At 42.1% G+C, this 14,335-nt stretch overlaps 1 protein-coding gene across 4 annotated transcripts; it reads right to left on the bottom strand.

Moving 5' to 3' along the window:
• Nucleotides 1-285: 285 nt before the first annotated feature.
• LOC104246394 (stress-response A/B barrel domain-containing protein UP3) lies at nt 286-4,416 on the bottom strand. 4 transcript variants are annotated; one of them, XR_011400871.1, is made up of 3 exons: nt 3,465-4,416; nt 1,741-1,838; nt 286-646 (listed from the first exon to the last, which is right to left on the bottom strand). XR_011400871.1 is itself a non-coding variant. In XM_070150573.1 (2 exons), exon 1 carries the CDS (start codon nt 4,381-4,383, stop codon nt 3,484-3,486), a length of 900 nt encoding a protein of 299 aa, XP_070006674.1. In that variant the 5' UTR covers nt 4,384-4,415; the 3' UTR covers nt 286-646; nt 3,465-3,483. The 4 variants fall into 4 exon arrangements, 2 of the variants coding, with proteins under 2 accessions (XP_070006674.1, XP_070006675.1); XR_011400872.1 differs by having other exon boundaries at nt 3,470-4,416; XM_070150573.1 differs by lacking the exon at nt 1,741-1,838 and having other exon boundaries at nt 3,465-4,415.
• Nucleotides 4,417-14,335: the final 9,919 nt, after the last annotated feature.

Here is a 14,335-nt window from a genome sequence, read left to right as displayed (position 1 = left end):
TATTCGAATAACAATGCGATAATATAGGAGCTTCATCTTAGCCTGCCATGAAAATAATACGTATAAGCTATGTAAAAATACTATGTACAAATCATATACATAAAGTTTAGGAGTTTCCACGAGCGAACAATGTAGTTGCTGGGACTACTTATGTCACGCCCCAAACTAGGGGAGGCACGACTGACACTCGATACTGTATTCGATCGAGTTAGCCACTAAACATACTAGCTAACTAAACTGGGGCCCAACAGATCGAGCAGCACAACATCTGAAATACTAAGCCTGGACCGTTAAAGTCATGACTTGAATAACAATAAGCCATATAAACAAAGGTAGACGAGCCAAAATAATAAAGTACTAGTTGGCCGACGAGGCCGCGATTGGAGACATACATGCCTACACACATATATATACATGTCAAGCCTATGGGCTGGATACTGAAAGCTGCAAAAAGAAACCCAGAATACTGTGTCCACAATAGCCTCTAAGAGTATCATAAGCACTATGGGAACAAGGCCCCGACTATACCCAAACTGTACACAAAAGTAACCATCCTATGAAAGCTCCAGGAAGAGGTGGAGCTTACCAACTCACAGCTGAACCCCGAAATCCTAGCGGAGGGGTCGATCAGAGTCCCTACCTGGACCTGCACGCACGAAACAAAAATGCAGTGTCCACAGGCAACGGGACATCAGTACGAATAAAAATGTACTGGTATGTAAGGCAGAAAGTAGAATCATACATAGCTGATGTAAAAAATTAATAGTGAAACCACCTGACACTGAAACTCTTATAGCCTCCATGACCGACATCCGACCTCATAGTAATCAATTATGCATGGTATGCTCGTGTAAGCGTATGTCGTGAATACATTATATTGATGCAAATGCATGACATACCCAACCAAATGCTAGCAATGGCGGTCTCTCCCGGTAGCTAACAGGTATCATATTGCCAACCTGTGGCCATCTGTACAATATATATAGTTTTTCGGGCAAATAGGCCCCTTACCTCCGATTATAGCTCGAAGTCCATGCATAATATGCCATGTATGATATGAACTTTGAATGCACATAATAGGCCATAACAAGAACTTAGCCAATCTTGGCTCATAGGTACTCTTATCCTCATGATCTCATAATCACCTTCGTATCGCATACAATTGTCTCGTGGAACCTCATATGTTTTCTTTGAATAAATAAGCTTGAAAACTTAACTCGACTTTTAGAAAGACAACTTAACTCTGAAGATGTTCATAAAAAGCTTAAAGTGCTTCACTTAGTCCTTATACCTGATTTCTTGATAATTAGTAAAGGAAAGTATATCAAAAATCAAGTGTTTTAATAGTTTAAACGTAAAATTTATATTTGAGATTTTTGGAAATCGATGTGTCACTTTAGAGATTTTAAAATATACTTTAACAAGGAAGAAGGACTGATCGTAAATACTAAATGCCTTTATTTTGTTTAGTCACACAACCCAAAGACGAATAAGAATTCATATATATAGACATATGGATAAGAAAGCCGACAAAATGACATATATAGATGTCGAATACCATAATTAACCGAACGAGTGGAATATCAACCTAATAGCATCATGAAAATACTTCAGCTACAATCCCAATGCCTTTCACATAAGGTCTTTCTAGCAATAGAATAGTAAAATATCACATTTGACGTCTTAGGAATTTCCAAAAGTTCGTGCTAAAAGGAAGGACGGAGCTTAGCCTTAACATACCTTTCCAACGAACGTCCGAATGCCTGTAGTTCCTTCATGAAAGTTGTTCCTTACGTCCTAAGCTTCGCAAACACTATATATATGCAGCTTATACGCACCTATAAACAGTTCATAATTGAGTTTAAATCGGCAGATTTGCCATATGGCCCTAACTTGACGAAACGTCCGTAGAACTTTGTAAAAACGATCATAAAAGAGTCCCAAGATGATTACCTTGGAAAATCAAGTGTAAAGCCTGAAGAACCAGCAAGAACAACAAATTCCTATCTTCCAAAAATAGCTCCAAACACAGCTAATAGAAGGGGGAAACGATTGCAAAGCGTAGAGATTGAGTTTCTAGGCACGGGGACAAACTTTAACGGTAGAAATCGTTAAAAACGTACCTTAATCACTCAAGAACACCATGGAACCCTCTCTTCAGCTCCCTCACTGTTTTGGGACGAAAATGAAATGTTTTGGGGTCTTACAAGTCGGATTTGCCGACTTATACCACTTGTTTGACCCGACTCGGTTCGCGACCCGGTTTCAGCCTGGACAGTCCAGGGTAAAACAGTCATAACTTTTTACTCCAATGTCCATTTGATGTGGAGTTTTTTTGTTTGCGAACTAGACTTGTAGACCTTCGATTCGATAGGTTGTGGGTCCCATAACTCATTATATATTGGGACAAATGATCTGATACATTTGACCCAAAGTTTAGAAAAATTATTAGAGAAATTTACGATAACCTTTGCCGACCTTTATTTCGCAACTTGCTTGACTCCAAAACTTAACATGTGACCCGTGTGATATTATAATACCTCATAACACACTATTCTTAGCATATTAGACACTCTTAGTCTTATCCCACAGGTGCAAGTTAACTTAAACCTTCCGAACGCGCGGGGTGCTACCCGAGCCATTTCTTTAACCACGAACCTTTGTTTAAGGGATTCCTTTGACCTAAAGCTTTAGTTAGTTCCTTGATATTACCACACATTTTCAGTCTTATTCTCCCAATGTGCTATACCCAATCGTATATACCTAATATAACCACGCCACATTACGTATATTACGTAAGAGAAAGGAAAAAAAACACATGGGGTCTCACAACTTACCTCGACGGATAAACAAAGTAAATTGTGGACATCCTTCGGGACGGTGTCAAATCATAACTATGGTCTCTACCCAAGGGTTATCGGTAACAGTATGCTAGTTTTACCTTCTCACTAGCGAAGGTTGAAAGGATTATGCCGTTAGCTACGAGATCCATCAAAATATCCTCCCAATCTACCAATTCAAAAAATTATATACCCAAACTCTAAATTCTTTATATAAAACACACAATATCCATATCAAACATTATCAGAATGATGCAAGGTATTCTAGTCCATATCCGGCTTATGCCATCCTGGAAAATGACCAAAGTTTTCAACCTGTTAAAACATCACAATAGTATACACAACAGTCGCTTTTTAAGTATGGCTACAGAAGCAAAATAGTAATGGAAAGTTCAAAACCTGATCGAATGAAAAGCATATAAAATTTTATTATAAAGAGGCCATAAAAAGGACACCTTTGCAAAAGTTCAAGATGCAAAAAAAAAAATGCATTTCACCAACGAAGGATAACTGAATTTATTAGCCATGTTTAAACGCAAATCATAGTCACACCCCAACAAAGCAAATTTACTAAGCTTTTTAAGCACAAAGGCAAATTGACTTTCAGTTAGAGGCAAGAATAACCTCACTTGCTGATCTTTACTCAAAGGCTAGCTGATTGAGTAGGAGGAACAGCATAATCTACCACAACAACACCATCCAGAAAATCCTTAACCTTCTCTTTCTGCTCATTTGCCAGCTCAGTTTGCGACTCCAAAGCTTCCAATTCATTCACTCCCTTGAAAACCGCAATGGAAGCAATCGAAAAACCTTTCGCCCTACCCGGAGAAAAATTTTCCCCAACAGTCAACTGTTCAATCCCAGGGAATTTTTCTTTAATTCCTCCAACAGCACTCAAAACTTGTGATTTCTCATTTTCCCCTAAATTCTCCTTCAATTTAAGAAACGTCACTCTCAACGCCGAACCAGGCGGGACCTCACTCGGGCCGGAGAAATCAGTTGGAATCCAATCGACGGCCATGATGTCATCAACCACCGGCAACACGTATTCCTTCACGACCCTGACGTGGTCGGGGTGCGCAGAGTAATCGGCCAAGTCGGATTTTGTCTTGTACCGAGAATGAAGGATGTGAGTGAAGGAGAAAGAGGAAGATCTGTCGCGAATGAGCGGACCAGCGGAGAGGTGAACGACTTGGTTGAGAGAAGTTAAGCTGTTGAGGTTGTTGGCCATGGCACTAAGCTTTGAAGGGTCAACATCAGGCTTGGCTTTAAAGAGCACAACGTGTTCGACGATTTGTTCAGCTGACATTTTGATAGAACGAAATGAGGAATAAGGCTTGAAATGGCGAGAAGTAGCAGTGGTAGGATTGGGGGATAAGAAGTGAGAGCAAGGTGTTGGAGGTGCAGGTCCTGACGTTTTGAGACCGAGCATTTTTCTACTGTGCCTTAGGTTTTGACTGTAAATTTGGATCCTTTGATTGCTGCGTGCTAGTGGTAGTTGGGTGGTCGATAATGATCGGACTATTTGTTCTACCAGCTTCATTGGGAGGCGCTTCGAATCTAATTTTTTACTATTGAATTCATTGGGAGGCGCTCTGAATAATTTTTTACTATTGAAACTGGATTAGTTCGAATATTTTTGTTGAAGTTAATTGGAGACTTTTATAAAATAAAGATTAGAAAGCAAATAAAGTAGAATTTTTTTACTTCAAATGGTTGGGCTTAACCAGTTTAACGATACTTTTAATATGATGTGATATTATTCGTTTTGGGCCAAGGTCGCACGACTTTCCCCAAAAGGTCTCACATCATTAATAGATACTTACACTTCAGGGGAACTTTCAGAAATGACTATTGTTTGGAGGCTTATTGTTGAGCGTATCTATAATTTAACTAATTAATTTCGTAACTACTAATTGCTTGACATGGGTTGTATGTCGTTGTATTCAACTATATTCAATTCGGATGTATTCATTCTTATATATTTTGTATTGTATTGAATTCAGTTGTATTCAAACAATAAAAAATTAAGAAATATGGTGTATACCATTCTATTTAATTCGGGTATATGTACTGTGTTCAATTCAGCTATATTGATTCTTAGCTATTTCACATTGTATTCAATTTTACTGTATTCGATTCGATTGTATTCAAAAACAAAAAATCACAAAAAATAGTGATATTCGGTTGTATTCAATTCACTGCATTCACTTCTAACTGCTTTTATACTGTATTCAATTTACTGTATTTAATTTGGTTGTATTCAAACAACAAAAATTCCAAAAATATAGGGATTTACCACAAAAAAATAGCCTTCGAAATACATAAATACAGGCAAAATACAAAAAAAAATCGTATTTGCATTAAAAATATAGAATACACTCAAATTTGACTGTATTTCTACAGAATACACTATATTTGTATCATTGTATGTGACTCAATAGCAAAAAAGAGAAGAAAGTTTGTTGGAGATGACGTCTTCCGACCAAGCGAAACACTGAATACATTGTATTAAAACTAAAAATAGAGATGAACAAAAATCCGGCCAGATCTAAGAATAAACCATCACATTGTATCTACCAAAATCCGATCAAACCAACAAAAAATTGGCCATAATGTGTATTTCGTTATATTTAATCCGGGCACAAGAAATAAAATATTCAAATATGAGAAAACACTCAGATACGAGAAAATACACTCGGATCTAAGAAATTCGATCGGTTGGCCATGGATTCCAGCCAGAGATGACGACGATGATGGAGGTAATGACGAGGTCGATCTGGATTGAGGAATTTGAGGTACTATATTGAGGATTTTTCATAGCGAGTTAGATAAGAGAGAGTACAAAGGAGAAAAAAATAAAAAGGAGGTCTAACGACAGTGTTCCGGCAGGTTAGGCCGATGGTGGTTCTCCGGGGAAATTGTAACACTAGAGAGATAGAGATTTTAATAGATATGCGAGATGCGAGTAGGCTATAGTACGAAGATGATAGGAGGAAGAGAGGAAAAAGTTACTCTTGGGTTAGAAATCCCTTAGAAAGGGTATTTGCTATATAAAAAAATATGTAGCAGTCACACCTCCTTTTTCTGAAGAAATTGAGAGTTTTTCCAATTAAAGTGACATTATTAGAAATGATATTATTTATTTAATTTAGCGTCGCCACTTTGTCACGATCCTGGTTCGCCCTCCCTGAACCATCGTGACGGCACCTAGTCTCTACGACTAGGTAAGCCTAAATTGCGGAAGTAAAACAATTTAAAAGAGGAATAAAATAATAATAGTGTTTAAATGTGCCGCTCGGCATACACCATGTTTAACTCTCAATACCAATACGTAAATCTAAGACCCGGAAACCCACGAATCACAAGCTGAGATCAATATTATATAGCTCTAACTCCGGAATGTCTAATAAGAAAAGAAAAAGTATAGAAGGGCTAAGAACTAAAAGCAGGAATAGAAAGAGACTTCTCGGTCCGCGGGCACGGCAAATGTACCTCGAAGTCTCTAGAGCAGTCGCCTCCTCATATATGATAGGCCTGAGTAGCGGTACATAGATCTGTACATGAAAAACATGCGCAGAAGAGGCATGAGTACACCAAGCGGTACTCAGTAAGTGCCAAGCCTAACCTCGGTTGAGTAGTGACGAGGAAGGTCAGGGCCCTACAACTATAAAGACGATAGGATAAGATAAGCAGTACAATTGAGAATCTACAGTAAGAATCTGCACAGGATAATAAGAGTACAATAACGAAAACAAAGATGAAGGCAAACCACAAGGAAGTAACCGGGGATCTCACAGTATCCCGAGGATCTCTTAGTACCCTCAATATATGCCAGGGATCTCTTGATATCCCGAGGATCTCTCGGTATCCTCAATATATGCTAGGGATCTCTTGGTATCCCTAGGATCTCTCGGTATTCTCAATATATGCTAGAGATCTCTTGGTATCCCGAGGATCTCTCGGTATCCTCAATATATGCTAGGGATCTCTTGGTATCCCGAGGATCTCTCGGTATTCTCAATATATGTTAGGGATCTCTTGATATCCCGAGGATCTCTTGGTATCCTCAATATATGCTAGAGATCTCTTGGTATTCCGAGGATCTCTCGGTATCCTCAATATATGCTAGGGATCTCTTGGTATCCCGAGGATCTCTCGGTATTCTCAATATATGTTAGGGATCTCTTGGTATCTCGAGAATCTCTCGGTATCCTCAATATATGCTAGGGATCTCTTAGTATCCCGAGGACCTCTCGGTATCCTCTATATATGCTAGGGATCTCTTGGTATTCCGAGGATCTCTTGGTATCCTCAATATATGCTACAGATCTCTTGGTATCCTCAATATATGTTCCAGGGATCTCTTGGTATCCCGCACCTCAGTCCAGATCATAAATACGTACAGGGGATCTCCCGGGATGCCGTCCTGTAGTCCTAAATTAAAAACACATAGAAGCAACACAAGAATACTCAATTAAATGCAAATTTCATACCAAGTAAACAGATAACTCTAGCCTAACATGCTTCACGTAATGCAATTAAGGAAGTTTAAGCAAATAGGCAATTAAATCAACTAAACATGCTTATCTAAACTACAACAGGCTAAATTCGCGAGTAGAATAAAACAGGAAAAAGGAATTCAATTGAAATACTTAAAGTAAAACCAGATTTTCAACAATTAGCTCAAGTACGCATTCGTCACCTCACGTACAAGGCATTTCCATTACCAAATATATCATATCCTAAGGGAAAGGTCCCCCCCCCCCCACAAGGTTAGACAAGCCACTTACCTCGAACCAGCTCAAAGTCAACCTGAAACCATGCTCTTGCCATGAGTACTCGACTCTAAATGGCCTAAATCTATTCAATTCAATCGTATAATGTAAATAACACTTCAAGTAACTGATTCTACAATTAAATTCTAAGCTAATACGCGAAATTATATAAAATGACCAAAATGCCCCTCGGGCCCACGTCTCGGAATCGGGTGAAATTTACATTTTCAGAAACCTCGTACTCTCACGAGTCTGTACATAACAAGAACACTGAATTCAGAGTCCTATGGCCCCTCAAATCCTCATTTAAAGGTCTCTTAAACTCAAACCCTAATTACCCATTTTTCTAAGCTAATACGCGAAATTATATAAAATGATCAAAATGCCCCTCAGGCCCACGTCTCGGAATCGGGTGAATTTATATTTTCAAAAATCTCATACTCTCACGAGTCTGTACATAACAAGAACACTGAATTCAGAGTCCAATGACCCCTCAAATCCTCATTTAAAGGTCTCTTAAACTCAAGCCCTAATTACTCATTTTTCCCAAATGTTTCATCACTAATTAGGTCTGTAATCACATAAAAACGAGTTATGATGTCAATGATATTACCTCCAAGTGATTCTCCTTTGTTTTCCTAAAAAATCTCTCTTAAAAGCTTCAAACGCAAATGAAAATGGTGAAAGAATCCCTCAAATTCGCAAAGGCAACTATTTATATGTTCTGCCCAGCGATTTCCGTATTTGCGGCCCTGCGGTAACTACGTCGCATCTACGACTTTCATTAAATGACCAGAAACCGCATCTGCGATCACCTTTTCGCTGATGCGCTACCGCTTCTGCGGAACCTGAAGAAAGGACCAAAATTCGCTTCTGCGGCCTCCTTTGCCGCTTCTGCGGCGCCGCATCTGCGGTCCCCAAACCGCAGATGCGAAAATACCAGAAGCAGCAAAAATACAGCAGCTGCAACATTTCCTCAACTTCTCATTAACCATCCGAAATCACCCCGAGGCCACCGGGACCTCAACCAAAGGCATCAATATATCCTAAAACCTTATTTAAACTTGTACCAATCTTTAAAACACCTAAAACAACATCGAAACCTCGAATTAACCATGGATTTAAGCCTAAGAACTCAAAATTTCTCAAAATACGCTTTCGATCAAAAAGTCTATCAAACCTCATCCAAATGACCTAAAATTTCGCACACACATCCCGAATGACACAACGGAACTACTATAACTCTTGGAATTCCATTCCGACTCTCAGATCAAAATCTCACTATCGGATCGGAAACTTCAAAAATTTAACTTTCGGCATTTCAAGCCTAAATTAGCTACGGACCTCCAAAACACCATTTGAACCCGCTCTTAAGCCCAAAATCACCTAACGGAGCTAACAAAATCATCAGATTTCTATTCCGAGGTCGTCTTCACATTGTTCCGACTATGGTCAACTTCCCAACACTTAAGCTCTCATTTAGGGATTAAGTGTCCCAAAACTCTCCGAAAGTCAAAACCGAACATCCCGGCAAATCAAAATAGCAGAAGTAAACTTGGGGAAAGCAGTTAATAGGGGATCGGGGTGTTAATTCTTAAGACGATTGGCCGGGTCGTCACATCCTCCTACACTTAAACATTCGTTCGTCCTCGAACGAGCATAGAGTATACCTAAAGTAGTGAAAAGATGAGGGTAATGGCTGCTCATAACCTGCTCGGTCTCCCAGGTCGCCTCCTCGACCGGCTGACCCCGCCACTGAACCTTTACTGATACAATGTTCTTTGACCTCAGTTTTCTAACCTACCTGTCCAATATCGCCACTGACTCCTCAACATATAATAGATCCTTGTCCAACTGGACTGAACTGAAATCCAACACATGCGACGGATCACAGTGATACCTCCGGAGCATCGAAACATGAAATACCGGAAGAACTCCTGCCAAGCTGGGAGGTAAGGCAAACTCATAAGCAACCTCCCCAACACGCTTCAATATCTCAAAAGGGCCAATAAACCTCGAACTCAACTTCCCTTTCTTCCCAAATCTCATAACGCCCTTCATAGGCAAAACCCAAAGCAAAACCCCACTCTCCGACCATATAGGAAATATCACAAACCTTCCGGTCCGCGTAACTTTTCTGTCTGGACTGGGCTGTACGGAGTCTATCCTGAATCACCTTAACCTTCTCCAAAGCATCCTGAACCAAATCTATGCCCAATAGTCTCGCCTCACTCGGATCAAACCAACCCACCGGAGATCTACACCGCCTACTATATAAAGCCTCATACAGTGCTATCTAAATGCTGGACTGATAACTGTTGTTGTAAGCAAACTCCACCAATGGCAAGAACTGATCCCAAGACCCTCCAAACTCAATCACACACGCACAGAGCATATCCTCAAGAATCTGAATAGTGCTCTCAGCCTGTCCGTCTATCTGAGGGTGAAATGTTGTACTCAACTCCACCCGAGTACCCAACTCATGCTGAACGGCCCTCCAAAATCGTGATGTGAACTGAGTACCTCTGTCTGAAATGATGGACACTGGAATACCATGCAGACAAACAATCTCCCAGATATAAATCTTTGTCAACCGCTCTGAGGAATAAGTAGTACACACATGAATGAAATGAGCGGACTTGTTCAACCAATCCACAATCACCCAAATAGCATCAAACTTCCTCAAAGTTTGTGGGAGCCCAACTACAAAGTCCATGGTGATCCGCTCCCACTTCCACTCCAGAATCTCTATCTGCTGAAGCAATCCACCCAGTCTCTAGTGCTCATACTTCACCTACTGACAGTTGAGGCACCGAGCTACAAATTCAACTATATCCTTCTTCATCCGCCTCCACCAATAGTGTTGCCTCAAATCCTGATACATCTTTGCGGCACCCGGATGGATGGAACACCGTGAGCTATGGGCCTCCTCCAGAATCAACTCCCGAAGCCCATTAGCATTGAGTATGCAATTCGACCCTGCATCCTCAGTACCCCATCATCGCCAATAGTCACATCTCTAGCATCACTTTACTGAACTGTGTCCTTGAGGACAAGCAAATGAGGGTCATCATATTGTTGCTCCCTGATACGATCAAATAAGGAAGACCGAGAAACCATGCCAGCTAGAACCTGACTAGGCTTCGAAAGATCCAATCTCACAAACTGGTTGGCTAAGGCCTGAACATCCATCACCATAGGCCTCTCTAATGCTGGTAAATAAGCGAAACTCCCCAAACTCTCCGCCCGACGACTCAAAGCATCGACCACCACATTGACCTTGCCCGGGTGATACAAGATGGTGATGTCATAGTCCTTCAGCAACTCTAACCACCTACTCTGGTGCAAATTTAGATCATTTTGCTTGAAAAGGTTCTACAAACTCCGATGGTCAGTATAAATCTCACAGGGAACCCCGCATAAATAATGACGCCAAATCTTCAAAGCGTGAACAATGGCAGCTAACTCAAGGTCGTGAACAGGGTAGTTCTTCTCATGTATCTTAAACTATCTAGATGCGTAGGCAATCACCCTACCATCCTGCATCAACACCACTCCAAGGCCAACCCTCGAGGCATCACAATAGACCGTATAAGACCCCGAACCTGTAGGAAATATCAAAATTGGGGCTGTGGTCAAAGCTATCTTGAGCTTCTGAAAGATCGCCTCACATTCCTCTGTCCACTAGAATGGAGCACCCTTCTGGGTCAACCTGGTCACAAGGGCTGCAATCGATGAAAACCCCTCCACAAAATGATGGTAGTAACTTGCCAAACTAAGGAAATTGCGGATCTATGTAGCTGAGGATGGCCTGGGCCAACTCTGCACGGCCTCTATCTTCTTCGGATCCACCTGAATACCCTCACTCGATACCACGTGGCCTAAGAATGCCACTGAATCCAACCAAAACTCACATTTCGAGAACTTAGCATGTAACTTCTTCTCTCTCAAAGTCTGAAGCACTGTCCTCAGGTGCTGCTCATGATTTTCCCCACTCCGGGAATACACTAAAATATCATCCATAAAGACAATGATGAACGAGTCAAGATATGGCCGGAACATACTGTACATCAAATGTATAAAAGCTGTTGGGGCATTGGTCAGCCCAAATGACATAATAAGAAACTCGTAATGACTATACCAAGTCCTGAAAGCAGTCTTCGGGATATTTGGCTCCCGAATCTTTAACTGATGGTAACCTGAGCACAAATCAATTTTAGATAACACCCGTGCGCCCTGAAGTTGGTCAAACAGATCATTAATATGAGGCAAATGATAACGGTTCTTCGCTGTAACCTTGTTCAACTGGCGATAATCAATACACAAACACATAGAACCATCCTTTTTCTTTAAGAACAAGACAGGAGCACCCTAAGGTGATACACTAGGCCGAATAAAACCCTTATCAAGCAATTCCTATAACTGATCCTTCAACTCCTTTAACTCAGGAGGAGCCAAATGATACGGGGGAATAGAAATGGGCTGAGTGCCCAGCAACAGATCCATACCAAAATCAATATCTCTATCAGGCGGCATGCCTGGGAGATCGGCTTGAAACACATCGGGAAAATCCCGTACTACTAGGACTGAATCAACCGAAAGGGGTATCACTACTGACGTCTCTTACATAAGCTAAATATGTGTCACACCCCTTCTCAACCATACGTTGAGCTTTAAGAAAAGAAATAACTCTATTGGGAGTGTGGTCTAAAGTACCCCTCCACTCAACACGCGATACACCTGGCATAGCCAGCGTCACGATTTTGGCGTGACAATCAAGAATAGCATAATGGGGTGACAACTAGTCCATGCCCAAGATAATATCAAAATAAACCATGCTGAGTAATAATAGATCAGCTCTGGTCTCAAAACCACTAAGAGCAACCAAACACGACCGATAAACACGGTTCACAACAAGAGAATCTCCCACAGAAGTAGAAACATAAACAAGGGAACTCAAAGAATCCCGAGGTACACCCAAATACGGAGCAGAATAAGAAGACACATAAGAGTAAGTAGAGCCTGGATCGAATAGAACTGATGTATCTCTGTGGTAAACCAATATAATACCTTGATGACAGAATCAGAGGCAACAACCTTGATATAGGCAGGAAGGGCATAATATCTGGCTTGGCCTCCCCCTCGAGGGCAACCTTTACCTCCCTGACCTCCACCTCTTGCTGGCTGAGCAGGTGGGGTAGCAACTGGAGCTGTAATCATAGCCTGTGAACTATGCGGGGCACGTTGTGGCTAAGAAGTCCGTGGAGGTGCACTCCTCCCAAGTCTAGGGCAATCCCTCACCATGTGGCGTGTGTCACCACACTCAAAATAAGTTTTGGGAGGACGTGGTGGCTGTGACTAGATAGGGCCAAGTCTGCTGGACTGACCTCTAAAAGCACCACGCGCAGGAGGCGCACTAGATATCGGTGGTGCATAATAAGGCTCCTGAGGCCTAGGAGGAGTTGGAGCACTACTAGCTGCTGGAAGAGCTGAATGAACAAGACGACTCATATAACCCCTACCATGACGTCCTGCAGCTGGGGCACGGGCACTAGAGAAGTGGCCCGACTCTTGAGACCTCTTGGCCTCCCTATCCTCTCTCTCCCTAGCATGCATACCCTCAATCCTCCTAGCAATGCTCACCACCTGCTGATAAGAAATATCCATCTTCAACTCACGAGCCATGCTAGATCTAATGCTGGGAATAAGTCCCTCAATAAACCAGCAAACCCTCTCGCGAACAGTAGAAACCAAGGCTGGTGTATGCCTAGCCAAACTGGTGTAACGGACATCATATTCTGAAACAGTCATAGCACCCTGGCGCAAATTCTCAAACTCCGCGCACCATGCGTCTTTGAGGCTCTGAGGAACATACTCCCTCAGGAACAGATCTGAAAATTGAGCCCAAGTTAGTGAAGCAACCTCATTTGGACTGTCTAACTCATAGGTGCGCCACCACTCATAGGCGGCTCCTCGAAGTTGGAAGGTAGTGAAAGAAACGCCGCTCGATCCTGAGATACCCATGGTATAGAGAATGCGGTAACACTCATCAAGAAATCCCAGAGCATTCTCCGATGCTAGACCACTGAGTACATGAGGCTTGTACTTCTTGAACCTCTCAAGCCTCAGTTGCTCATCCTCGGAAGTCGCTGCCCTATCCTCGGGCTAAACTGGCATTTCAGGTGGCACAAGGATAATCTCAGGGACCTGCTCAACATGTACTCGCTGCTCAGGAGTGCGGGCGGCGGGAGTCTGTGCTCCTCCCTTGACCTGAGACGTAGCTGCAGCAAGGGGGAGCAACCCTGCCTGAGCCAAAGTGGTGTACATGCTCCTGAAGAGCTGGAGTAGTAGTAGCAGTAGGCGTGTCAGGTGCTTGGACCCCGGCTGGATCCGCTGGTGGAACCTCGGCGGCAGCTCGCGTAGGTGCCTTGGCTGCACCACGTGCGCGTCCTCGGCCTCTACCCCAGCCCCGGCCTCTAACGGCTGCCGTAGGGGACGCAGGAGCTTGATCATCTTGGGTAGCATGCGTCCTCACTATCTGTGAGAGAATAGAAGATAGAAGTTTAGAATTGTGATGTCAAAATATCGCACGTCAAGGAAATCAAATGAAGTGAAATTTTCCTAACAGTTACATAGCCTCTCGTAGATAAGTACAGACGTCTCCGTACCGATCAGCGAGACTCTAATAAACCGGCTTGTGATCCATGACTCCTATGA

The sequence above is a fragment of the Nicotiana sylvestris genome, chromosome 7, assembly GCF_000393655.2.
Source record: "Nicotiana sylvestris chromosome 7, ASM39365v2, whole genome shotgun sequence".
Classification (NCBI taxonomy): domain Eukaryota; kingdom Viridiplantae; phylum Streptophyta; class Magnoliopsida; order Solanales; family Solanaceae; genus Nicotiana; species Nicotiana sylvestris.
Note: the sequence above shows the minus strand (reverse complement) of the source record. Positions and strands in the feature narration are given on the sequence as shown.